The sequence below is a fragment of the Enoplosus armatus genome, chromosome 3 (assembly GCF_043641665.1).
Source record: "Enoplosus armatus isolate fEnoArm2 chromosome 3, fEnoArm2.hap1, whole genome shotgun sequence".
In the NCBI taxonomy this organism is placed as follows: Eukaryota; Metazoa; Chordata; class Actinopteri; order Centrarchiformes; family Enoplosidae; genus Enoplosus; species Enoplosus armatus.
In genome coordinates, this window is record NC_092182.1 from 27,023,541 (window position 1) to 27,051,005 (window position 27,465).

Sequence of the window (27,465 nt, forward strand, 5' to 3'; positions counted from 1 at the left end):
TGCCCAAATACAAACTGAAACCCATCTCACTCTGGCCCAAACACAAGCTTTCTACTTCAACAGCATTTTCATTCAATGGACCACAAGTGGAAATCCTATAAAATCGAGGGAGAAGACAAAACCAGAGAGCTTCTCCGACGTGGGGCGTGTTTGGAAGTTCAGGGTGTTCAGTAACCAGCTTATGACTGCAAACACCAACACATAGTAGCACATTTCTTTATTTTACAGTATGAGTACCGCAGAGTCATACTTGTACTTAGATTAAGATTGATCTACTTTACAACTTTGAATCAAAGTAGATTTAACGTGTTTTGGGTTTTTTTACACTGATAAGCAGAAAAAGATCATTTAATGTCAAAGTGACGACGTTACAAATATAGAGGATAAAAATCAGAAAAATACTTGTTTGCATGAATACTTTAATAAGACACATTGGTGGTGAAGAGTAAGTACACTTAGTCAAGTACTGCACTTAAGTACAATTTTGAGGTACTTGTACTTTACTAGAATATTTTCATTTTCTGGTACTTCATACTTCTACTCCACTATATCTCAGAGGGAAATATTGTACTTTTAACTCCATTACATTTAACTTAAGTTACTTTGCAGGTTCAGATTAATGATACAAAATATAATCAACTAATAAATGATGATATTAATCTCAATGAAGATACGACGTAGTTGATCCTGAGGGGGAATTCACAAGCTACCCAGCAGGATACACAGTATACACAGTGCACAAGTAAAGGATCTGAATACTTCCTCCACCGTTGCTTAAAGTATATAATATTACTAATATCAATAATATGAATGAATTAATTAATACTAATACTATGTTTAGGTAGAAAATATATTGGTCCCAGGTTGGAAAAGTATCATTACAGCAGCACAAGAAGATCGAAGAGGTAGAAAAGTTGTACAGATAGAAAGCTGTTTTATGATGTATATTAGTACATACGCAAATTAAATTGAATTACGCATCATGTGAAAATATAACACCATATTAATAATATTAATAGTGACAATAATAATATGATCAAAAAATACTAGTCAATCAAATACAGTAAAGTACTGATTAAATTAAATGAATAAGAAATGAACATGTAACATTTATTTAAGTTTAATCCTCAGTTCACTTGTTGTGTCCATGTACGATCAGCAGAGGGCGCTAAAGCATCAGCTAAGCAAAGTTCCCTTCCTCATAATACACAAGAGACCTGCAGACTTCACACACTTCAGCTGCTGAAGTTCAAGATTTTCAACTAAATTCATGTCATAGCTTATAATGTAATATAATTCCCTCTCTGCAAACAAGAGTCACACATTAAGGCGCAAAATTTGGGAGTCAGATGTTTGATATAACTCATCTTGAAGGTGCATCTCGTGGTCTCCAGCTAATAGATCACTTTCACACTGTGGTGTCATGGATTGTTTATTCTAACGTTATAACTTTGTAAAACCTGCTGTTTCAGTTCATTATGATTTAATTTGGGCCTCAGCATTTTCTTTTTAGCCATGCTAGCAGCTGACGTCTGTCTTTGGTCCGGACTGAAGCATTTCGACAGCGACTGGATGGACTGGAGGTTTCCCCTCAGGATGAACTGTCATGATAATAACTGGTCCTCAGACTTTTTGTTTAGCGCCATCATCAGGTCAAATGTATAGCTCAGCAAAAACTTTGTTCTTTGTGTTTAGTGCTAATCAGCAAATGTTGGCATGCTAACATGTTGAACTAAGGTGGCGAACAAAGGAAACATTACACCTGCTTAGCATCAGCATGTTAGCATTGTCACTGTGAGCATGTTAGCATGCTGATGTTAACATTTAGCTCCAAGCACCGCTGGGCCTAAGTGGTGTCTCACAGAGCTGCATGTTTATGTTTGATCAAATTCTATATTAGACTTGTGAAAAGTTCGCTCCGATCACAGATCTGTGATTCAGCGGCCTGATAAAACCGTCTTATCATTCATTGAGTCATAAACGTTTGTTCTGTAACTTCAGTGCTCATGAAACCTGTTAAACTGGTCACTTCACACCGTCTTCACTCTGTTCTGTCATTTTTATTTAACCCGCCTTGTTCTCAATCTCATACCTGTGTTTCACATTTGATTCTCTAAACGTGAGTAAAGTCCCCGTCTGACGGAACACTTCTTAGTTCCCGTTTCAACGCACAGGATGACTTTCAGGGGAAATACGAACATTTACTTTTCAATGCGACTTTGTGGTTTTTGGCTCGTGACCTTTGGGGCTTCCTCGTAGTCAGAGGGTGATGCAGCTGGATTTCACTTCCCTGCTTCTCATCTCTCTGGTATCATGAGACCTTTCTAAATGTCATTTGTGATATTAGTGTGTGCTCACAGGCACAAACAAATATGCACAAACCCACACACTTTCCCTCAGACTGTCGGTGCTTCCCTTTCAAGGTTGAGTGGCACTTCACTTTTTAGTATTCGCTATGTTGAAATGTTATTTGTTGTTTTTTTCCCTGTTAGCATTATAGTAGTCGTTGTAGCAGCAGAAGTAGCAGCAGTACCGTAACTCCATCCAAGTAACTGGGTGCTTCTTCTGTTACTCCATTTTCTTTATTTTACATTTTATTTTTTAATTAATTAACTCGTTTTCCCTTTTTCAATCACTTTTGTAGTCTTCCTTATATTCTTTTATGTATTTTATTTATTTTTTGGGCGGGGGGATTTGGTGGGAAGGAATTTATCCACAATGATAATAAATTTGTTCTTTATTATCAGTTGCTAACACTTTTCACTTTTGTTATCAACCTTTTTAGTTTCATTTTCCATGTGTGCACACACAAACAGGACTGTTCATTCCCACCTGTCACGGCTGGGAATGTTACATGATCCATAAATCTCTCCCACACCCAAACACCCACACTCCTGGTTTTCCCTCCTCCTCCGTCTGAACGGGGAATTCACCTTCATTATCTTGTTTAGGCAGCTGCTAATCTGATCTGACTGCAGAGCCGCCTCTCTGACTTCTTGTTGGAAGAAAAAGATGGCTGCAAACTTCAGTTATCGCTGCATGAAATGTGAGCAGCTTCACCAGGAAGTGCTTACATAAAGAAAGAACAATCACCATGACACATTTTTAAGGTTTAGTGGATACCATGATGCATCTGCCACTGGGAGAGTCTAATCTGATGGCCAGTTGATTGTTTGCTGAACCAAACGCGCCTCGAATAAAAGTGCCACTCAGCAAGAGTTTAGAGAATCTTTTCTCCAGCCTTCCTAAAAATACAAGAGTAAAAGTGTCAGAAATGGATTAAACAGTTTATCTGCTCTAATGTTAGTTGCAAACATTAGCATGCCTAGCTAGCTAACGTTGGCAGTAGTAGCCGAATGTTAGCTTCAAAGACCATGGAGCATATTCTTAACATTATTTTGACGGGTTTCAGGTTATTTAAAGTGGCAATAGACAACTTTTCAACCCCCTAGCGTTTCCAGGTGGTATTATTGTTGGCACATGGATCATCAACTGGTGATAACTTTTTGATCCAGACCTGTTAGCTTTAGTCTTTTAGCATGATATCATGTAAGTAGCCTTTTGCAGGGTTCTAATTTTAAAATGAGTCCGCTGAGAACATTAAAACATCACCCCGAGACTCGTCTTCAACCAGCTCAAAGAGCTAACGTTAGCTTAATCAATTAGCTAGCTACAGCTGATGAAACACGCTAGCGACAGTTGTCATTTCAGCTGTCCATGCCCACGGTCACTGGCTAGAAATGAGATTGCTTCTGTTTACTTCTGTCTGAAAGGCAGAATCATTGTCTGAAAAAAAATATTATAAAGTTCAATAGTAAATCTGTTGTGATTGTAAACCGTGCGAGAGCAGAAAGCTTGACAGACGGAGTGATTTCATTCAGTTGGGTATGCCAGCTCACCCCATAAATCATATTTGCCCACAACCTCAGATGGTTTGATGCAGACACTACGAATATGTAAGTCATATGAATACTTTCTATTCTCTGCTCGCTACCATATCAGATCACCATGATAAGATACTATCCAGCACGAATACAGTCAGCCATAAATCACGCTGCTACGTGGTCTGTTCCTGCAACCACCACTCAAACCAGAACACATCGACAACACCTGTCATCCACGTTGTCCTGATATGGAAATATAAAACAGTGTGAGCGGGGAAACTCCTCCGCTTCTGTCCATCTGAGTGGAGCAGGTGTGGCCACCAGGTGAGGAAGTCAAAGAGCAGCTGGAAACTCCTACTTCCTCTTTTTACAACAATACAAAAAGTATACAACAATTCCTTGATGAAATGACCTCATCTAACGTCAGCTGTACAGGTGTACAGGTAGGTGTGCTGCACATACACATAGTACCAGTGGTGGAAAGTACAGTTACTCAAGTACAGTACTAGTAAAATGTTTAGGTATGTTGAGTATTTCCATGTTAATTTGTACTTCTACTTCACTACTTTTCAGCGGGAAATATTGTACTTTACACTGCGTATATTTTAAAGCTTTAGTTACTGGTTACTTTGCAGGTTCAGATTATTAAAACGAAACATAATTAACAACAGATTCTGATGTATCGTCACAGATTAAAGAACAGCAGTATGTGAAGTATTAAAATCTGTCCCATCTGCAACATTTTGAATGTAGGAATTCTACTAGTAACAGAGTATTTCTACTCTTTGGTATTGTTACTTTTATTTGAGTAATAGATCTGAGTACCTCTCTACCTCCGCTGTACAGTACACACAGTACACACAGTACACACAGTACACATGCACTCACACTTAAATTTCCTTTCATGTCTGTAATCGATATACGACTCTGCTGGTTATGAACATTTACGTAAGCATGTAAAACAAATACAAATACAAAGAGCCATTCACACACACACACACACACACACACACACACACACAGTTACAACATGTCTTTGTCTCGGGTTTTTCCAGATTTCTTTTATCTTTTATCCGTGTGTGTGTGATCTGTTCTTATCTCTTCTTTGTTACTTCATCCTCTGGTGAAAAGATATTTGAAAGAGCAGAAAATCCCCACATTATGTGCCGGTGGCAATTTAATTAAAATATGTATATACTGTAGATCTGTATCACTGGATAGCTGACATGCATTTCATTCCACACACACACACACACACACACATAAACAGGTATTCATGATTGTGAGTTATAGATGTAGGTTAGTTAGAGGTCCCAAACCTTTTGGTTATCGTGACCCTTTAAAACCATTTTCTTGTTTTGTAATAATAATGATAATAATAATAACAATAATAATTTTAGAGGCCTGAAGAGTTAAAATGATTCAGTAATTTGCAAGTGAAAATAGCAAACATCAGTAAAGTCTTTCTGCCCTGTTAATTATCTCAGGATTCTGCATTTAATCCAGATTTTACTTTATTAATCGCATTAGGATATTTATATATATATTTTCACTATATTAAGGACACATCTTCTTCCTTGTGTTGTTTCTTTTTTTATTTCTTTTTTATTCAACTCCATTAACATTTTAATAGAGATAACATCTTGCGGACATGGTGGGGGCCCCAACCCATCATGTTGGGAAAATATAAATACAATATAAATAGATAAATAAACATCAACATTTTGCATTAAAATTTGTCCTTGAAGTATTCTACAAAGTAAATTAGGGTTACGGTCAGTTTTAATTCAGACTCACTAGAAGTCACTATAGGAGTTTATATGTATGCGAGTGGTTTATTAAAGATCATCATCATAAAGTATCACAAAAAGTTGGCTGAATAATGTCACTATAAAATACAAATTTGAGGTACTTGTATGTAACTTGAGTGTCTTCTTTTCATGCCACTTTATACTTCTACTCTAGAAGCACTACTGCACTACAATATTTTGCCCGCTTGAGGTACTCGGTACTCGGGCAACAGGAGAGTTTATTTCATCAAGATGTTCACGGAGAGAGAAAACATCGATGATGCAACGCAAATGAAAATGAAAACGGGAAAACAGAGTAATGTTGTTGTTTCCAGAGATGAACTCCGCAGAGTGAAATCATGTGGAAACGGAATGTCAGAGAGTAGGAGGGGGAGACTGCGAGAGAGGGAGGAAAGACGGAGAGAGAGAAAGGAACTTTTACCGGAAGATGTCGTCACTCGAAGAATTTCCATGAAGCAGCACAAAAGCCCCGCAGGCAACCGGCTTCCCTTCACCGGAAACCGAACATGCTGAACACGAAATGAACACGACTTAATGCAGATATCAAAATATTCCTGGTGGGAATGAAGACTGTTTGTCGTTTTAATAGAGTATATTTTTATACTAGTAAAAATAGTCTAGTCTAGAGACTAGTCATACTTTATACATAATATTTGGATTTATGTAGTGTTGAAAAAAATCCTAGAATAGGATATTTTAGCATACATGATATGGCCAAAAGTACAAAAAATGATTAAAAACCATTGTTTAACAGAAGTTTATCCTTCTCTGGTGGGAAAACCATCATCTTTATTCACAGTCTGGTAGGGCACCACACACCGCGGCAGATAAGATAAGCCCCTGTGGCTTATTGGCAAATGGCATGTTATAAAACGACCCATTATTAGCTTTGTCATAATGTCATTAATGAAGACAAACAATAGCAGATGTTGGTTGCTTTTCTGATATAAACTATTGATTCTTGTGCGTCATACTTATCTATCAAAAGATGATACTAAGCCTGCTGTTTATACTTTTTAAAAAGAATACTGAAACCATAGACAGACAGACAGATAGAGAGACAGACAGATAGATAGAGAGACAGACAGACAGATAGATAGATAGATAGATAGATAGATAGATAGTTTATTAATCCCAAAGGGACATCGCAGTCAGGTCACATAAATTACAAAAAACAAATGAGATAGGGAAGAAACAAATACAATTTAAAAGCTAAAAATGTACACAATAACTAAAATAAACATAAACAACTTTAATACATTGACTACACACTGCACAATGATAGTGCTCCCATATGTAATAATTATCAGAACAAAACAGCATTTTATATATTCACAACTGTGTATCATATCATGCCCACATGTCTTTTGCCCAAATATATATAATGAACAACATGCTAAATAGCATTTAAAGGCTGATATTGGTGACAATCATTGCACATCCGTAAACGGGATTATGCTCTTATTTTGAAGCATCCGCCGGTGTTTTCTTCGCTACATCCGGGTAACTTGACGCACTGGGCGGGCAGGGGGCGGAGCCAACCTGTTGAATGTGACGGATTTTTACCGTAAATTATGGAGACGGTAAGGAGAAGGTCGACGTCACTGCTCGTCGCTGATTGGAGGAGAGTTGGGGGAGAGTTAGCGCGTCCGAAATATAGAGCAGATGAATCCAAGTAGCGGCAGTGAAGTCGACCAGACTACGGAGAGAAAAGACAGGGGAGAGACGGTGAAGGTGACAAGGTGGACCGTTTCTCTACAGCTTTGTTGGACTATATCGGGACACAAAAACTACTGCGAAGCAACTGTACCTGAAGAACTCGGTTTAGATTTAAACCTCTGTAAAGCTAACATTTTTTTACTCTTTTAGACTCTTTTTTTTTTAAACTTTAACGCTACCTAAAAGGACGACCATGCTCACCCTCTGGCTCGTGTTGATTCTATCTGCCTCCGTGTTTTCAGAGTCGGTAAGTTGTTTTACTAAACGTCTCTAATAACGAGCTAAAATACACGTTTGAAAACCTTATTTTTTCCTCGGTCAGACTGGCTAGCTAAAAGTACGCCACTAGTGTACCTTGTGAGGACTCAGGTAGCTGTGACTACACTTGAACTGTTTCCAGTAACGTTTTAATGATTTATTTTAATGTCAGACGGACACAGAACACGTTTGGTATTGTATAAAGTTGATTAGGTAGAAAGTCCACAGAGCCTCAGTGTTGTTAGCCTGCTAGCCTCATTGCTAGAGTCCAGTGTGTGTGTGTGTGTGTGTGTGTGTGTGTTGGGGGAGAGGGACACACACAGGCAACTACAGCCTGCTGCTATTATTCCGTATGGGGCCCGGATGGGGGGGAAGCTGGGAAGTCACTCAAGTCACTTTTCCTGCCTCTGATGGGCTAGTCACTGGGACATTTGGGCTACTCTTTTTACATGAAGGACTCTTTTTGATCAATCAGCCAAAGAAAGTTGCCCCCCCCCTCCATCCCCTATTAAAGAAATACACTCAAACCACAACACATGGAGATCTACACTGTTTAGTGTCTTTTTCCACCAGGTTGTTGTTTCTGGATATGATTTGAAGGGACTTAACACTCGTGAAAGACGAGACTTATTGTTCTCTTGGCATCTAAACTAATGGTGAAATGTTGGTGTTACACATTTTTCGGTGGCTGTCCCACCAAAGGTCCTTCTTTGGAAACCACTGACACGTTAAATAGTGTCTGTGTTGTTAAGAAGCTGAACGCTGACTTCATGCCAAAACAATAAGACTGGAGGTTTTCCATGTTTGATAAGTTATGTGCTGTCATCTCCTGATTTTTTCTTTTGCATTGTGAAACATTAAACTCCTGTTTGCATGGACTTTTCAATATTATGGCACATCTGTTCTGTTCTCCAGCATTTTCTGATGCATATAGTCAGACTGTTGTCCCGTATATTATTGACACCTTTATTCTACTGCCACCCAAGCTCAGTTTCTTCATTAACTATTCATGAAATGTGTTAATCAAACACCTTTGACCCCCTCCTGCTCTACCCAAACAATTGCCTTGTGATGATAGTATATGTGTGTTAGAATAACAGTGTCCCGTGTGAATGGGGAGAGATGATTATCATATATATTGGTCTGATATATCTTACCTATCCATGCAGTAACGGAAAGCTTTTGGTCAGCAGCTCTACTTTGTACCTTTTCATGTAGACTGGTTATTGTACGTGTGGGTGTGAATTAGTGCCCATACATTTATATTATGTTTTTGTTCACGTTGATCAAAGGGGTCTTACCATTGTTTGGTTTAGTTTGTGAACTTGCATCTCTTTATTTCTGTTTTCTGCTCCTTCGCGTGGCTGTCCTGTCATTCATGTTCCACCTCATATTCTACAGCTTTTGAATACTAATTTCTAATTGTGTTTACTGGAGTGCAGGTACAGGCTGTCTGGATGCCACCCACACACAAACACATGCACCCTGCCCCCCCCTCCCCAGTTAGCCCAGTTGGTCAGCACAAATGGTGTGAAAGGGTGGATAGCAGTAATGAATGCTTGACATATATATGTTGTACTTCTGTGTAGTCTGCTTTAGAAATATGTTCAAAGATATGAATGTCACACTGTGCCCGGCTCCACACGGGAAATTTCAATGTGTAGATGTGTCAGAGACGCTCTGCTCGGGACACTAATCCCGGGTTGATGGTCTGAACCTGGTCTGCCTTCAGGCTACTTGTCTCCACCAGCACGTTGCTGTCTTGAGCTAGTGACTCCCAGCGAATCGCACACCGTTGGTCTGATCCACCTCGCCTTTACAATCTGTTACATTCCTCAAAGCCATGCCCTAGCTTCTGCTTGCTCACTCTGCCTCATCGTGTTGTTGCCCCCCCCCCACTCCCTCTTCTTCTTTTTTTGATTTCCCCTCTGGAATGTGACCTTTGGTGACCTTGACCGGCCCTCTCAGGGATTTTGCACACTTGGAGGGGTCTCAATAGGGCCCTGGGGCCTTTTCATAAGGGACACTTCTGTCCTCTAGCTTTGCGTGGATACACCTACAGTTTTCCCACCAAAATATGCTCTGTTTCTAGTGTTTTTGCTCCTTAAATGAGTTGTTACTCTCCAGATTTCAGCTTCTCTTTCTTTAGTCCTCATTCAGTCCGTCTCCCCGCCTGTTCCCACTGTCCCTTGCTCTCTCTGTGATCAATTGTCATTCCTAGGTAGGCCTCGGCGGCTTTCCTCTCTTTTCTTCCTCTTTTTTTGCTGCACTTTCCTTTGATGGATACTTAGCCTCTGAGCTATGACAATCCTTCCCTCCACCTCCCTCCTTCCTTCCAGCCTTTTATTCTCTCTACCCACTGGGGTCATTATTGGTATGTGGGTTTGGCGTTCCCAGCTAATCGATAACAATGTTCTGCGACCTGACAATAGAGGCTATGGGCTTTTTGGGAGCCACAGGCATGATTGGAATGTTTTTATCAATGGACTGAGTTGTCTTTCTTATCAACTGGACGCCAGGAGACTTATAATTTTCTAATTCTGGGAAGTCATTGCTTCATTTCGTTTTTTTAAGTCAAGCATTTTGATGTCTGTCTATGCTTAGCTGTGGCCTCGTGTGCAGCTTTATCAGTTTGTCCAAGATAGACCGGCCAAACAAACCCTGTTCTTCATGCCTCTTTCCATTCACCTCAGCATTTTCTGCCCATGTGTGGGAACACAAGTCACTACAAGTCCCTCATGATAAAGTATTGGGTGAAGGTGAAAGATAAGAGTAGCTGTTTGTTTTTTGTGTCTTACATTGGAAGAGGAATCATTTTTTTTTTAGACCTTTTTGTGGTTTTCGTTTCAATTAGCAATGGCGAGTCACCTTAATTTACCAAATGTGCTGGTGATGGCAACTGTGGTTGTTAATCAGGGTAAAAAAAATCCTCTTTGCCCCGGAGTTAATCCATGTTGCACCACCAAACCTCAGCTTGTTGCCTTTGAGCCTCTGGGCTGAGTCCATTTGTTATATCTTGTTGGAATGTCACTGGTTTTGCATTTAGCTCCCAATCATTTGCACGAGAATGAGCCAGGTTTTTTTTTTTTTTGTCTCTTTTGCATGATGGGGTGCACTGAATGCCTGTGCGGTGAAAAGAACGCAGGGAAGGAGGGAGGAAAGAGGGAGCATGATAAATAGTATCACTAGGATGTAATAATGGTTCCTGCATTGCTGTCCGCTGGTCTATAAAATCCCTTTGGGCCGAGGAATGTTGGCACAGAGAGAGAGGAGGTTTTTGTCCTTCCTGTCCATGATGGAGAGCAGTCGAGGATCTGATTCCCCCCTCCCTCCACCTCCTTTCAACCAATACATATTCTGCCAGTTGTAACGGGAACTATATGAATACATTTAGGGCAGAAGTTGACCATAAGAACCCCTGAAGCCCCTTTCTCTTTGAACATAGTCTGGACCCTCGACAGCAGGGCACAAGTATAAAAGGCTGCAACTAACAGTTATTGTCATTGTTGATTTAATCTGATGATGTTTTTTCCCCAGATGGAAATCTCTTGATGTCTTAGAGTTGCTTGTTTTGTCTGACCAACTGCCCAACACCTAAAGATATTTTAGTTTATTTCTTTCTTTGTTTATAATATTTGATAAAGAAAAGCAGCAAATTCTCATGTTTAAGAAGCTGGAACCGTCCAAAGTTTGGTATTTTTGCTGGAAAAATGAGACTATTAACCGATAGGGTTAGGGTTAGAAAATAGTTGATGGCTGATCAAATTTAAAAATGTGCTGCTGGTCAATGTGTTTTTGTTATGACGGTTAAAATGTGTTTATATATAAATAAAATAAATTGACCAACAGCACATTCTTATTTGCGTCTACAGCCTGGGAAACGTGCAGCTTAACACGCCACTTTTCTTCACCGCCTCCTCCCCGTTCTTGAAAAGAAAAGCTGTTGTGGCTTTGTGGTGAACTAGTAAAAATATAGAGGGCCACGGCAGAACATGGAATATGAGCCTTGCTGTGTTTCCATTGGGAAATGTATCAGTGAGCCTGGAGGGGGGGCCGTTTGATGTCGGTCCTGCAGCCCCTGCCTCTGCTGTCCCAGGACACCCTGTCATACTCTGACAGATGGTTGTTCCAGGCCTGAAGCCAGACTGTTAGCAACTCTCAACGCTGATGCACTCAGTGCTTTTTTCCCCCCCAAGCAGAACAGATGTATCTGACTAAAATTGGAGGGAGTGTGCTTGAAATGTAATAATCAGAATGCTCCACCCCTGGGCTGGGCCACGAAATCAGATATCCCAGTGATGTTGACTTAATATCTCTGTAATGTGATTACATAATATTTGCAATATTTTAGGGATGTTTATTAAGACTTGGGAGAAATAGTATTGCGTTTGTTGTGAATTTTGAACTGTATGGTTAGGTTAGTATGGTCTGCTGCTGAGGCCTTCTAGCCTTTTATTTACTAGTGACATTTAATCTTAATTAGGCCAGTTTTATTGTGATTTGATGGTAAACCCGCACTGTGTTCGGTAGACTTCTTGTGGTGTTCACTGGAAATTTACTTCCCGCAAACAAAACTAAATTGACCTAATTTCTTTAAAAGACTTCTTATGCCATTTACAGAAACACACACACACACCAGAGATGTGCTGTTGGGTGGTATGAGGGCTTCCCCTTGTTCAGACATCCTTCCTGACAAATGTGTCTCAATAATACAGTACGTCTTTGATGTAGTGTGTGTGTGTGTGTGTGTGTGTGTGTGTGTGTGTGTGTGTGTCAGTAATAATGTGTGTGAATGTGCCCCTGTGTCACATTGTGTATCTGCTCTTTATTTATCACAGTGTGTGAGGTCTACCTCTCTGCCTTAGACCACCAGTGGCTCACTCAGCCAGCCCATGTGGGCACCACAGTCACTAAACCTATTGTCAACATTAGAGGCCGCCATGTCCGCATAACTATTATACTACTAGCTATGATAAACCTGTGTGTGTGTGTGTGTGCGCCACTTGGACAGAAATGTGTAAACTTTAAGTAAGGAGAAGGGAAAATGGCAAAGCTGATGCTGTTTTTCCCACTCAGGCAGTGCTCCCACTCACACTCCCACTGCCTGTGAGAAAAGATTACAGGGAGGTGTGTAAAATATCCACAGTATATGAATATACTTGGTTCATATCAGTGTGAGGGTGGGGTTGCAAGAAGCAGCTCTACGGCCCGCTTTAAACCACTTCCCTGCAGGATATCGCAGCAGCCTGAACCTTGAACCTAGAAGAACCATAACAGCACTCCTCGGTGGCTTGGCCAGAGCTCATAATTGTGTCTCTCTGTGCATAGAGCGGCTGGGCTCCATTGTAGAGAAGAGAGGAATGTGGTGGCTGACTGTGTATCCAAGGTCTTGGCTACTTAGCTGACCCACACGGAGAGACACATTCCTCAGTCTGCAATAGCAGCACACACAGCTTCATACAGCCTACCACAGATACAAACTGGCTAATCTGTTTTTATCTCTTTTTAAAGGAATACATTTTGAGAAAGAAGAGAAGATTGATACCTCTCTCATGGCTGTACATTAAACAAAAAGCTACAGCCAGTAGATGGTTCCATTCTTTATGCTGAGCTAAGCTACCTGGCTGTAGCTTCATGTTTACTGCACAGACATTAGTGGTATCAATCTTCTTCATTCAAACTTCATTTGAATAGGCCTCCACCATCATCCCCGTCCCCCAAAAACCAGGGCCCACAGGATTAAATGACTACAGACCCGTCGCCCTGACCTCTGTGGTCATGAAATCATTTGAACGCCTGGTCTTGTCCCACCTCAAATCCATCACAGACTCTCTGCTGGACCCCCTGCAGTTCGCCTACAGAGCCAACAGGTCTGTAGACGACGCCGTCAACTTGGCCCTACACTTCATCCTCCAGCACCTGGACTCCGCAGGATCCTACGCCAGGATCCTGTTTGTGGACTTCAGCTCTGCCTTCAACACGATCGTCCCGGCTCTTCTTCAGGACAAGCTCTCCCAGCTGAACGTGCCTGACCCCCCCCTGCAGGTGGATCACAGATTTCCTGTCTGACAGGAAGCAGCACGTGAAGCTGGGGAAACACGTCTCAGACTCGCGGACGATCAGCACCGGCTCCCCTCAAGGCTGCGTTCTTTCTCCACTACTCTTCTCCCTGTACACCAACAGCTGCACCTCCAGTCACCAGTCCGTCAAGCTCCTGAAGTTCGCGGACGACACCACCCTCATCGGACTCATCTCTGGAGAGGATGAGTCTGCCTACAGGTGGGAGATTGACCACCTGGTGACCTGGTGCAACAGCAACAACCTGGAGCTTAACGCTTCAAAGACAGTGGAGATGGTTGTTGACTTTAGGAAGAGCGCAGCCCCACCCGCCCCCATCAACCTCTGTGACTCTCCAGTGGACACTGTGGAGTCCTTCCGTTTCCTGGGCTCCATCATCAGCCAGGACCTCCGGTGGGAGCTGGACATCAGCTCCCTCATCAAGAAAGCCCAACAGAGGATGTACTTCCTGAGGCAGCTGAGGAAGTTTAACCTGCCACAAACAATGCTGGTTCACTTCTACACCGCCATCATAGAGTCCATCCTCACCTCCTCCATCACAGTCTGGTACGCTGCTGCCTCCACCAAGAACAGATGCAGACTGCAGCGGTCCTAGAGCTGCAGCTAACAATTATTTCCATTATAAACGAATCTCCAGACAATCTTAATTGTCCGACAAACAGTCTGAATCCCAAAGATACAGTTTATTATCATACAGGATCAAGAAAAGCAGCACCTCCTCACATTTGAGGAGCTGACAGTTCGCAGCCGCTGCCTCAGCAGGTTAATCAGTACCAGAGATGAATGCCAAACAAGTTTCTTTCCATGAAAGTTTTGTCTCTGATGCTTGTTATTCATAATGTGACTCGTCCTATGTCCCATGAGTCAGGCCGACTCATGCATTAATATGTGCTGGATGGAGTTGAAGATTATCCGGCAACATAAAGAGATCCCTTAATCGAGTGGGATTAAACATTGCTGTTGCGTTAATCAATGTCAGAAGAAAATGTAATTGGATTTGAGCTGTAATTTAAAGTAACATGAGACTTGTTCACAGTGTGTCTGGCATCTGTCTTAATTTAGGAAATGTTCTGAATAATTGGCAAACTAACAAAGGCCCTTTTTATATTTTCAAATGACGCTAAAGTGAAGGTTGCTTACTGGTATTATGAACTGGAAATTGGACCGATCCACCGCAATGAAGGATAAAGGGTCAATTTAAGCATCTCCTTTTGGAAATGAATTGGAGTCTTTGTGACTGATCTTCCACTGTGAATGAAGAGGCATTTTCACGTGTCCAAAAACACTTTAAAAGTATAAATACGTCAGTTGTTACTGGCATGATTCATATTCATGCTTCAGGATTTCATGCTTTTATCAAACACTGAGTTGATTTGTCTTTAGATGGATATTTCCTGTTTTCCGGCCTTTTTCTTATTATTTCCTGCCATTTAAAGCCTCAAGCCGATCTTTCAGCTGATAACTCCCCAGTAGCTTACATTTAGTCTATTGGGCTGTAATGTCTTTGATCCAAGGCAGCGATATGCTCGCCTGAGGGAGTGACATCAAAGAGCTGGAAGAGTAGGCAAGACATTGGAGAGGCATGGCTTCTGTAAGAGTTTGACTCGCTGCAGGCGTTTGGCTTATTTGTCCATCAGTCATGGATTTGGTAATAACGGGGGAATCATCCGATTGACATGGCAGGATGGCTTCATCGGTGGGAGGAAGTGGCCAATAAAGGCCATTACGATAAGACCGGGGACGTTCCCTCAGGAGGGGCTCATCAAAACTCAATTAGGCTTATCAGTGGAGACTGAATCAACACTGTCTGCTGCACAGCTGGCCTGTCTGTACAGCTTCTGTCTTATCTCCAACAGTCAGGAAAGGAGCTGAGTCAAATAGAAAAGTGGTCCAGGTCACTGCCAAAGTTGAATGCAGCAATATTACTCACTTTACTGAGTAATATTTGTCTTTGTGATGAAAACAACAGCCCTGATTGACTCAACACGCAGCTGAGTTCATGGTGATTATAGATGTGTATAGTCCTGTGCGTTGTGAGGATCAGGGCTGCTGTGACTCTTCTGTGTGCCATGTTGCCATAGAGTCTCACATGGTGCTGGTAGGTGGAAATACTGCTATAGATAGACCGGGCGTAGGTAGAAGGAATCTAGAGCTCGGCTGTCAGAGCAAAAGTGCAAAGGTAGGTGTGTGTTTGTGTGTGTTTGAGTTCCAGAGAAGTTTCGTTTCAGGTGTTTCAAAGTACAAATGAGGCCTATAATGGAAATAGTCAGTCGGCTGTTTTCCGGCCTTGTGAAGGACTGTATGTAGGAGCAGCAGTCGAGCTCTGAATAAAACACAAACTTGCTGAAATGGATCATCTTCATGGTTTTAACAAAGTAAGGATACCATAAACTCAGAGCGTTGGACTCCTGACGTGAATCTGTGAAGGTCCATCTCCTTCAGCAGAGTTACGTCAGGGGTCAGAAGTGCATCTTACAAGCAGATCGGGCGACACAATACATGGTTCAAATCCTGCTGGTTCAAGTATCCCCCAGCAGCAGGAGGCGGGGGGGGGGGTTGGAAAACGGGATGGGAAATGGAGAGAGAGAGAGAAATATGGAGAGGCAAAGGGAAAGAGGAAAGGAGGTGGCAGAGACGAGGAATGAGGGAGGGAAGGGAGGTTAAGCGTGGCACTCCTGAACCTTTCAAAACCATCTCTTCCATTTGAGTTTATTTTGGCTGCTGAGGTTCCCTCCGGCAGCTGAAACCACATGAAAGAGGAAAAAAGGTTAAAAAACGACAGTAATTGTCTTTTCTTGAAAAGGTCAAGAGACGTTGGACATCACAAAGAATAAGGAAGCACATTCCTGCGTGCTGGTGTTTCTTTTCTGTCTTTTCATACTTTGGGCCTCCTCCTCGCCGCCGTGTGAATGGAACAGATGCCTCTCTCTGTGTCGGCAGATGGAGGGATTGTTTCCCCAGTTTAATGAAGGGAGGCTGCTGGAGGCTTATCCCCGGTTACCTTGGTCATTGATATGCTCTTGAGGAGTCCACTGGCATTGTTTGGTGTCAATGGAAGGGACAGACCCAAAGGCTGGGTGGCGGGTGTCTTGACAGACTGCCTTTCAGTGAAAGCGGACAATTGGGCGAACTGGAAAGTTTCGGACCTCCATGCTGAGATGGGCAGGATAAACAAGGACAGGACGGGACAAGAGGCTAGACTGAGGGGTAAAGTGTGTGGCAAGATGGGAAACAACGCTTTTTATTATTTTGGAGTTTTCACGAGCTGTAGGGAGGCTTTCATTAATCTGACCCTACAGCATGAAGACCATCATCAGCTAAACACAAGATGCTCCTCATATACTACACTAACTTTATTGCTAACAATACCGATGTATTATGAACAGAGCTGAGATGATTATTTTCCTGTTTCCACTTCAGCTGCAACTTTATTGCTAATCGATTAATCGTCTTTCATGCCAAACATTATTTAGCTCTAGCTTCCTTTTGTGGTGAGAATTAGCAGTTTTCCTTTTTTCTCATATAACCGTAAACGGAATATCTTTGGGTTTCTGTTGGCATTCCTGGCGCTCTGATTCATATCCTCCAGTTAGCTCTGTCAGATGGGATGAGGTCACCTGGTCGATGGTCTCAGACTGCAGCCTCGTAGGTGTGTCGCTTTGACACAGCGAGGCCAAATGACAAAGTGGTGAACTCCATTGTTGCTGCATGTTGTGGTACAGAACTAGATTAAATGCTTAACATGGAGTGCGTCACCACCACAAACGGAAATATTATTTCCCCCACTTCTCTCCATTAAATCCATTTTGGTTGGCTGGAAAGCTTTGGCTTGGCTGTGATCCACATCCGGCTGCTTATCAACTGGTGCACATTAGGCAGAATAAATGAGGCTGTGAATCACTGGTGGGAGGACAAAATGGTGATCCGTTGGGCTCATAAGTGGCTTTTAAAATGGCTGACAAATAGTGTGGTTGACCATACTTTTAAGTCGAGAGTTTTGCTCTGGAATAAGATGTTGATTTTGCTATAACGTGACAATATTTACTTTTGGTTTCTCCTGAAAACACTGGTTAGCAGAGATAGTAATCCTGAGCTTTTAGGATCTCCACATTCTTGGATGTGTTTGTTAAAAGCTTCAGGATCACTCACTCACTTACTGTACATGAAGTGTGTTGTTCTCAAGTAATCAGGTTTCCAGGATGTTGGGTTTGCCTTCTGTGGCTTCCCTCTGATTCACTTTACAGCAGGACACACTGAGGTTCAGAGTTTGTGTTGCTGAGTCCATTACGGCTGTTTGTTGTCAACACGTTAGGCTTAATATGAGATATGATTTGTATGTGGCAGTGATGCTGGGGGATAATGGTAGGGTTTGATTTAATTTATTACATTTATTTTCAGTTTATGCAGCAGAATTAATACAAAATCCTCCAAATATCCCAGTTTATTAAATGTATTGACACTTAAGTCCAATACTCGGCCAACAGGCAGCGATGACTGGATGGGTCTGGGTTTAACAAATCAGACATTCACTTGATTGTGAGAGCTGATTTCCATGTTGACTTGGTTACATAACCACTGTTGAGACTGCCTCCTTTCTCTTCACCTGGTCTGTGCTGGTTTAGAGGCTAGTTTGAGTAAAATACTTGCTTGTTTTGTTTGTACAGTAACAGAGTAACGCATCACTTCCTTCCTCTGTAGGGTTTGTAATAAGCTGTTATGGCACACAGCTTTTACATGGAGGAAACGGAGACTTCCACTTTCGTCCTCTGCTGTGGGAGTGCTGTTCCAGAATACATTCTTGGATTGAGCTTGTTTTTGTCCAGGCAGACAGGGACTTGGCCTGGATCCCATCCTGGCTTTGCTTCCTGGGAGAATATAGTAAAGATGGAATATCCCCCACATCTGATAGTAAATTCAGTGGCTGCCATTATTACTTAAGCATAACAAAAATGTGATCTTGTGGTTCCTCCTCTGTCTTACTGAATAAGCCCGGCCTGTTGGGACAGGTCTCAGTCAGCCTCTAAGACTGCATGCTGTAGATTTAGAGAACACAAGGCAGCAAATGGTGGAGTTTCTTTTAGCACATCTCTCCAGGACACAAGTGTATGTCCAGATTTCACCGTAGGGGGGTTTAAAGGTCGGGGGCAGCCAGGAGGAAGGGGTTTATTGGCACTCCAGGGCTTGGATGAACATATATATATATTTTTTTCTTTCGCTTATCAGACAAACTTTGTGAAAGTCAAATACACAAATAGTACTTTTTTAAACTCTTGGGCTGAGATGGGCTAATTCATAACGGTGTTTCTTCCCTCGTTCACTTTATACATTTATACAAATGTATAAAATGCATGGAAGTATGTGACACTGTCTTTTTCAAACTGAGTCCCGCCCACTTCAAACTAAAAGTGAGAAAAAGAAAAATGCATAAATCCCTCGAGTAAAAGACGATCACCACTCACGGCAGATTAAAACATGCTTCAGGGAATGATGTAAAATATTTAGTGTTGGGGGGAAAAAAAAGAGCCGTTTGAATGAATATGACTCATGCTGGCGTACATAATAGAATAAGCCTGACTTCATATTATTATCTGAATGAGTGTGACTCAGTGGGCTTGTTCCAGCACGCCACAGCAGCAGTCGACTTCCATCTGAATGGCAGCGAGGAAATGAAGAGCCAGTAGTCAACCAGGGGCACTTGTTCCGCAGGGGTTAGTCCTATAGTTGCCAGGGGTTACGTGGGAAGATTGTGGAGAAGCTCAACTACATATGATTAAAAAAATTATAATTTGATTTTTAAAAGTGGTGAATAAACAACGGAAATGGCTAAAAGGTTGAAGCGTCCGCCTTGTGCCACTCCAAGTGACTTAAACATTGACACTTCAGTTCCATGAAATATTGAAACAAGGTCCACTTTTGTATAATTAATAGTGTTAAATATAAATAAAAAAAATCAGTTTCAAACCAATTTAAAAAGAGTGGCGTCGATGGAAGATATAAAACTATCCAATAAACGGATTCAACAGAAAAGACTCGATAATGGAACGAGTAAAGGGAGAGTGAATTTAAATAGAAAGAAGCCAGTAAATGTCAGAAAGCAAACACACAGGAGTCTCCTTCAGCCCACCTTGTTGCTAAGAGCAATCACAGTAAAATGGCCGCCCTTGTTTGAAGCCCTTGTGCAGTCACAGTGGGGCCGTCCCTCCCCTCCTTCTAGTCATATAGGCTACTTTTTAAAGGGAGAAGCAGAGAGGATTACCTTCAAACACTCGTCGTTAACTTTGCCAAGTATTTGAGAACACACACACACACACACACACACACACACACACACACACACACACACACACACACACACACACACACACACACACACACACACAATGCACGGAGGCCCCGGGCGGGCTTAGCCACCAGCTAACCCTTCAAGTTAAGACCCCGTTACAAGACTCAGATGGAAGTAATTATGAGGGGAACTCATGATGTCAACAGAACTCAGTCTGTGAGTTTGAGAGTAAACTGGGATGCTGTGGGACGCTCAGGCATGTTTCCAATGTGATTTGTGGTCAGCTTTTGTTCTCAGTAAATGGAAGGTTTCATTGAAAGCCCACACTGCTCTGCTCTCTGGTATCTTCAGTCGCCTTTTCGCTGCTGTGTGCGTCCGCCTTACTGTCTGCATGTGATCAATTTAGTTATCAATCAGCAGTTGAAAGTGACTTGAGATCAAGTGTGAAGACATGAAGGTATTCACCAGTTAATTTGACCCTTTTATTGGCGTTTAATCTCCATGTGGCCCTTTCTTTGAGAACCGGTGTTTGCTGGTGCACTCTGATCCTCACTCTTTGTAGAAAACATGGAGAACTTTGAAAACAACTACAGCAGATTGGTGAGAATGGCATTAAAAATCTGGCATATTTGAAGTGTGTGTGTGTGTGTGTGTGTATTTCGGTGTGGATGAAAAACTTTAAAGCTTTTGAAAGAGCTGCCCTGCAAGTTTAGGACCTGTTGAGCTTTTCTCACCTCGTTTTACCTCCCCATCCCTCTGTTTAGTGGAGCCCTAATGCTGATTAAGTGTGTGTGTTGAACACATTCAACAGCCCTGTGTTTTAATCCCATTCACGCTGCTTACCGAGCAAATGGTCAATGAAATTAAGTGTGCTAATGTGATTAAAGGAGGTTGATGTGTCTTCATTATGTTAAGCTGTGATTAGAGGACAGTGGCTGGGCCAGCTATAAGGACGTCCCCTCATTCATGTCGGGCTGCAACTAACGATTATTTTCATTATTGGTTTATCAGCCAGCAATTTCTTTCTTTTTTTAATTTTTTTATTAAATGAATCGTTAGTGATTATAAAAAAAAAAAAAAAAAAAAGCCAGCGTGGAAACTGGAACAATATGATATTTACTGCGATTATGTGTTTTATGTAATTGTAAACTGAATATTTTTGGACAAAACGAGACATTTGTAGAACTCTCAATTCTATAAAATGTCAAAAAATAGCTCTAAAATTTTAATATAGATGAACTGATAGTGAATTAGTTTCAGAGTTGTGTCAGTGCTCATCTGTTCATATTTATCTGCATGGAGGGCTTTCTGGGTCGTCTTGTAATATACAGGTTTAGCTTTGTTAGGATTTCCTGTCGGCTACCAGGCAGTTGGAGTGGTTAATGAGTGTTTTTCTGATCCTATCTCTGAACGGTTCATCCAGGGGAGGGGCTTTTCTCTGATGGCTGGTTACCTGCCGTAACGGCTGGTGGAGCACATGGACTTGGACTGTTATTTGGTGGAGAAATTCCTCCTTTCTGTTGATCCATGCTGTCGGCCGGACTGTTTGTCATCCTGTCCCCCACTTTTGTCCAAACTGAAATATCTCAGCCGTTGGTTTTACAGACAGTCAGGGTCCCCAGAGGATGAATCCCTTTGACTTTTCTTCTCACGACACCATGAAGTTTTGATTTTGTTTTTTGTGAAATATCTCAACAGCTGTTAAATGGATTTCCGTGACATTTAAAGCCGATATTCACGGTGCCCGGAGGATGAATCTGAATGATTTTGGTGATCCCTCTGACCCCCATGTCTGTCTCTGGTGTCCCAGCAGGTGAGGGAGACGGAGACATGGATGCCCATGAAGACCACACAGACGGCCGTCATGTCAACAGACCACGCCGACCTGGAGTCATCGGGAGACTCCCTGAACGGCTCGGACTTCGGCTTCACAGACGACGATGAAGACGACGACGAAGACGACGAAGAGGATTACTTCATCGACCCCATGTACGATGATGAGGATGACGATGAGGACGAGTACGATGAGTTCTCTGGATCTGGTGACGGAGGTCGGTCTTTACAAATACTTCATTTGAAACCTACCTACTTAATTCAGTTTCTCTTCTCGAGGTTATGGACGTATTCTTTAAGATTATTAAATGAAGAATCTGCTTCTTCCCACAGCAACAACTGTGTCACCTGGAAGAGAGACATCAGCTAAGGTGAGACATTTCTAGATTGAAGCTAAATATGTATGTTCATTCGCTGGACTGCTTTTCTAATTGTTGTGTAATTCAGGTCTTAAGTGTTTCAAATGTCTCCTCTTCCATTCATCTACAAAGGAGATCATCTTGAAAGCAAATCATAGCTTTTACCAATATTCACTTCTCCTGTAATGATTAATAATTCTGCTTGTTTTACGATATTATGGACCTGTTTGTAGACTAAATCAAAATCATTTACGTAAACGTGTGAAGCTCAGGGTTCCTCTATATCTCTGTTTAGAGATCGCAGGATGGTGTTTTTAAATCTCTGTCTTCGTCCTCAGCCTGATGTGAACGACAACAAGATCCCAGAGTTGGAGGGCCCGGTGCTGCCGACCATCAACGAGGTGGACATCGTCCAGAACAGTAATGAAATCCCCCTGCAGAGGAACGAGGCCGAGTCCGGCGAGGAGCACCCGTCCAACGTCCTCATGTCCCACGCCAGCGATGACAGCATCTTCAACAAGACAGAGGTCCTCGCAGGTCAGTACGCGTCCTCAATGAAAGTGTTGTCAGTGTCTTCATTGTGAATCATCTAAACTTGTTTTGTTTTTAAAGTAACAGGATTGGTGGAGGTTTGTAGTTTTGTTTTTAATATGAATCTTTTAGAGGACATCTGCCCTCTAAGTCAGAGTGCACAAATAAAAACAAAAAAAGCTGCTCTTCGGGCTGAAAAATATCTCAAGTTTGAAAGGAAAACGTAAATATTATTCTTCAAACCAGACAAAAGTCCCTGTAGGACGAGGAGAAGATTATAGGCCGTATCTTGTTTACATTTCTGACGAAAACGGCAGCATCAATAAAAGAGGAATTCAGAAAAAGAACCATGACACGTTGGATGATTGGACTTGTTGTGCTGCTCCGTCCTCTTACAACCAACAGGTTTTTGATTATAGACTAGAAATGTGAACCACCTGGACAGCCTCAAATCTTCATGGGGGGAGAGTATGACTTCAAACCCAAAGTTAATAGTTATATTGTATTATAACTATAATACTTATAATCAGAATCAGAAACTGTTTATTGCCAAGTAACATACATTACAAGGAATTTGCTGTGGTCTGAAGGTGCTATTGTTTTGATAACAAATAAGTAGAATATAAAAGGTAAAATAAGAATAAGAATAAAAATAAGATAAGATAATACTCTTTTAATTAGGGTTCATCTGGGTTTATTGGCCCTGATCAGTCCTTCTATTATTTGATATCTGCCAATCCAGAGTCCAGTACGATACTTATATTGACCCAAATGACACAGCTGACGTTACGACGTGTAAACGAGATAAGATGGAACTTAAGTACACGTTATATAATAACGATAATTACATACATCGTAGCAGCAGAAGATATACGGCTGGGATCATTTTCTCATGTCTGAATCACTGATGGCCAGTACGAGCTTCCTCGGAGGACTGAGAAGGTTGCATCCTCATCCTCCTCTTAAAAAGTCTAACCTGTCTCTCTTCGTCTCTTCCAGCTCTGATTGCGGGCGGCGCCGTCGGCTTGATGTTCGCCGTCCTCCTCATCCTCCTCCTCATCTACCGCATGAAGAAGAAGGACGAGGGCAGCTACGATTTGGGGAAGAAGCCCATCTACAAGAAGGCCCCCACCACAGAGATCTACGCATAGACCCTGACCCCCCCTCCTCCTCCTCCTCCCCCCCACACACACACACACACACACACACACGCACCTCACTCCCTTCACCCTTAAAAACCCAATCAGTGCCTCATCATCATCATACCTCCTCCTCCTCACTTTTCTTCCGCTGAGTGACGCTCGATGACAAATCAGGAGAGAAGCCCCGACAACACAATCGATTGACTGACTCCTCCTACCTGATGTATACTAATATTATTGGTGCTCTCTTAACCAATCAGAGGCTTTGTTGGTCCGCTTGTCTCTCCCTTTTGGTTTTGTCAAACAAGGAAAAGGAGCAACAGGAGTGGACTATTTCAGCTGCGGTACACGGTGATCTTTTTTTTTTGTTTTTATTATTTTGTCCCCATGTCAAGAGAAAAAACAACAGAACTAACAAACGGAGGACTTGGAGAACGTTTAGCTCCTCTTCCTCATCGCCTCCCTTCCTGTCTACTTTTCCCACCTTCCAGTTAAAAACACTAACACTGTGCAATGATGTTTGTCTCGGTATGGTACACATTAACAGTCCAGTTATTTATTCCCCCGCTCTGTTATCCTCCTCGTCTTCCTCTGAACCTGTTTTCTTGGACTGCAGCTTCTCACGTTAATGTAGCAAATGACTTTTATGTGAACATTTTTATTAGATTTTTTTTAAACAACAACTTGTAATGCAGAGAGAGATTTCCAAAAGAGTCCGTTTTTTCCTATTAAAGATCCCGTCATGATGGGAAAGAATTGAGTTCATGTTGTTTTCAAATTAATTTGGATTTGAAACAGTATCCGTTACTGGAACACTGTGTAGTTCAATGCTCCGTCATCCGTTAGAATTGTTATAATTACAATATTTGTTCACTTTTATCCTCACAGTGGATAAAAGTATTTGCAAATCATCATTTCTGCTGATTTTCACCTGAGCGTGCACTGGGAGATGATTCAGTTCATCTTCTGTTCGTTTTCAGACGCAGCAGAGTTCCTTAAAATGACCTTAAAATACTTTTTTTCTTTAAACCTTCTGGTATGTTTTGTATCTCCTTCTGTGGGGAAAGTCCCATCAGTCTGGCACGTAGCGCCAGATAAGTAAGCTAAACTAATCCGGAAGAGGAATTTGCAAATACTGTATGACCCAGGTCACACACACACACACACACACACACACACACACACACACACACACACACACACACACGCTTGCATTGCAAAGTGTTGTCCTTTGCTGCCTGTTTGGAGAGCACTTCAAAAGCCTGGATGTTTTACCACTATAATAATTACCGCTGTGCCTCCAGGGTTTGTAATTCTGTTATTATGGTGAACTCGACTGGAGTCCAACAACATGCTCCTACAGGGTGACACACCTACATTCCTCACACACACACACACACACACACACACACACGGCTCAGTCGTGTGTGATGGGAGCAAAGATTCAACACCATGACGACTGTAGTCACATGTCACATTCAAGCTTGAAGGAAAAGTTTGACATTTAGGGAAATATGCTGACATGAGAGGATTGACGCCACTGTGTTAAATATAAAGCTACAGCCTGCCGATTGTTAGCTTAGCTTAGCCTAAAGACTGGAAACGGAGGGAAACCGCTAGCCTGGCTATATCCAATACATTTGGGTTTAATTACATTGGACTTGGCTGATATGATGAGTTGTCCACGTTTTTTGGATTTCAGGAACTTCCCTTTGATAAAGCGCCATGTCGGATGTATCCAAACTTGAGAAATTGAGGTTCCCGGTCGTCATTACAACTTGGAAGTTGACATGAACGCTATTTGCAAGTCGTAACCTTAATCCCCTTTTTAAAATGGAGAATTTTTATTTTTACACTTCTGTCTGTACAGATTTAACAAAAGACACAACGTGTTAATGAGTGAACTTTGGACAGAGCCTGGCTAGCCGTTTCCCCCTGCTTCTAGTCTTTGTGCTAAGCTAAGCTAGCCTAGCTGCAATTTGCCGTGAGATATGAGAGTGGTGTGGATCGTGAGAAAGTAAATACGTGTATTTCTAAATTGTTGAACTATTCCTTTGCTTCCTTACTGTTCTGTGAAGCTTATCACTTCATGCCTGACCATTGAGGTGCACACATACTTATTTCTTCACTTGTAAAAACGTTTATATTCATGCATCCAGTAAATGTTGTGATTATTTTGTCCAATGAAAAGAAATTTTAAGCTCTGTGATCGGAGAAACTGGTAGTTTTGGTACTTTCTGTTGTGTTTTTTTTTCATGGGGTTGATGCTTTCTCAATAAGCTACACCGACAGTTTGTTGTTAGTTTTATATTTTCATTATGGGGTCTACGAGCACTCACTGAAGCCATGATGAACAGGTTTGATGCTCACATTTCATAGCTGAAGACAGCAGCACACAGACTGGTCTACCAAGGATTTGTATATAGTCATTAGATTAGAAGAAAAAAAAAAACAGAAAAAAAAAATTAAGTTGGTACTTAGCCACATCCTGGCAACAAAAAATATCTACCAAATATTTAAATGCCAAATTGTTTTCCTGTTTTATTTTTGGTTGTTTTCCCCGCAGTAACGTTCATGTGATTTACTGTAAATGAGAAAACTGTTTTGATACTACCAATGCTGATACTAACTCGCCTCCTCTCATTGTTCTCCAGTGGGGTTTTTTTTTGTTTGTTTTTTTTCCTCCAGTAGATCAACTTGATCCCTTTTTTTTATTTTGTATTAATTTAACTGTCAAATTATTTTATTGCCTTCTTTCAGGTTGGGGTTGTTCCCCCTTTTTAAGCTGTTGTATATGTGATTTTAAAAGTTTTATATACACTAGTTTGAGATTTTCAGAGGCAAATAGTTTTGAAACTTTTTATTTTGTAAGAGTTTCTATTATCTTTTAGACTTTTTTGTTTTTGCTTTTGTATTTATGTTTTTGTTTTTGTTTGTAGAAGGATTGCTTATGTGGTTGGTGTTCATCTCGTTGTTCAGGGGATGTTGTGCTGATGAGCCATGTTGTCAGGAGCAGGCCTGGGTTGATTACGACTTTGAACCGTTTCAGTTTTTGGAAAAATACAACAACTTTTCATTGTAGCCAAAATGGAGCATGAAAATTTTGGAAATTCAAGGTCCCTGCCCACACGAGGTGCCGCCAGTCGTAGATACATCCCGACACTGGTTCAAGGCCTTTTACCTCCCCAGAAACAAAAACATTTAATCAAGAAAACACTGATACTTGTTTCATTAAGTGTCAACAAGAATCAGCCGGCCTCAACCTCAGACAGAGGAGGAACTCATTTCACTGTCTTCTCTGAGGGAGTTAAATATTATCCAGGTCAGCCGTCTCTGACAGGATGAGCCGACCTCTGAAACTAGAAAAGCATTTCAAGTGGTAATCAGCTCCAGGTCTGGTCAGTCAGCATGGGAGAGAAACGTATGTTCTGCTGCTTAATGTCACAAACACCACATGTGAATCACCAATGGAGTGGAGAAGCCAATGAATCATTGGTTTCTGCATGCAGATTCTGATTTATTATTGGAAATAAAGCTATTTTTATGCACATTAACATTTTAAAACAC

General features: G+C 41.6%; 1 protein-coding gene across 1 annotated transcript; it reads left to right on the plus strand.

Moving 5' to 3' along the window:
* The first annotated feature begins 7,380 nt into the window (after positions 1 to 7,380).
* On the plus strand, positions 7,381 to 27,452 carry sdc4 (syndecan 4). The gene is made up of 5 exons (XM_070902318.1): positions 7,381 to 7,661; positions 21,847 to 22,084; positions 22,200 to 22,237; positions 22,564 to 22,762; positions 23,756 to 27,452. The coding sequence occupies exons 1-5, from the start codon at positions 7,608 to 7,610 to the stop codon at positions 23,905 to 23,907; spliced, it is 681 nt and encodes a 226-aa protein (XP_070758419.1). The 5' UTR covers positions 7,381 to 7,607; the 3' UTR covers positions 23,908 to 27,452.
* Positions 27,453 to 27,465: the final 13 nt, after the last annotated feature.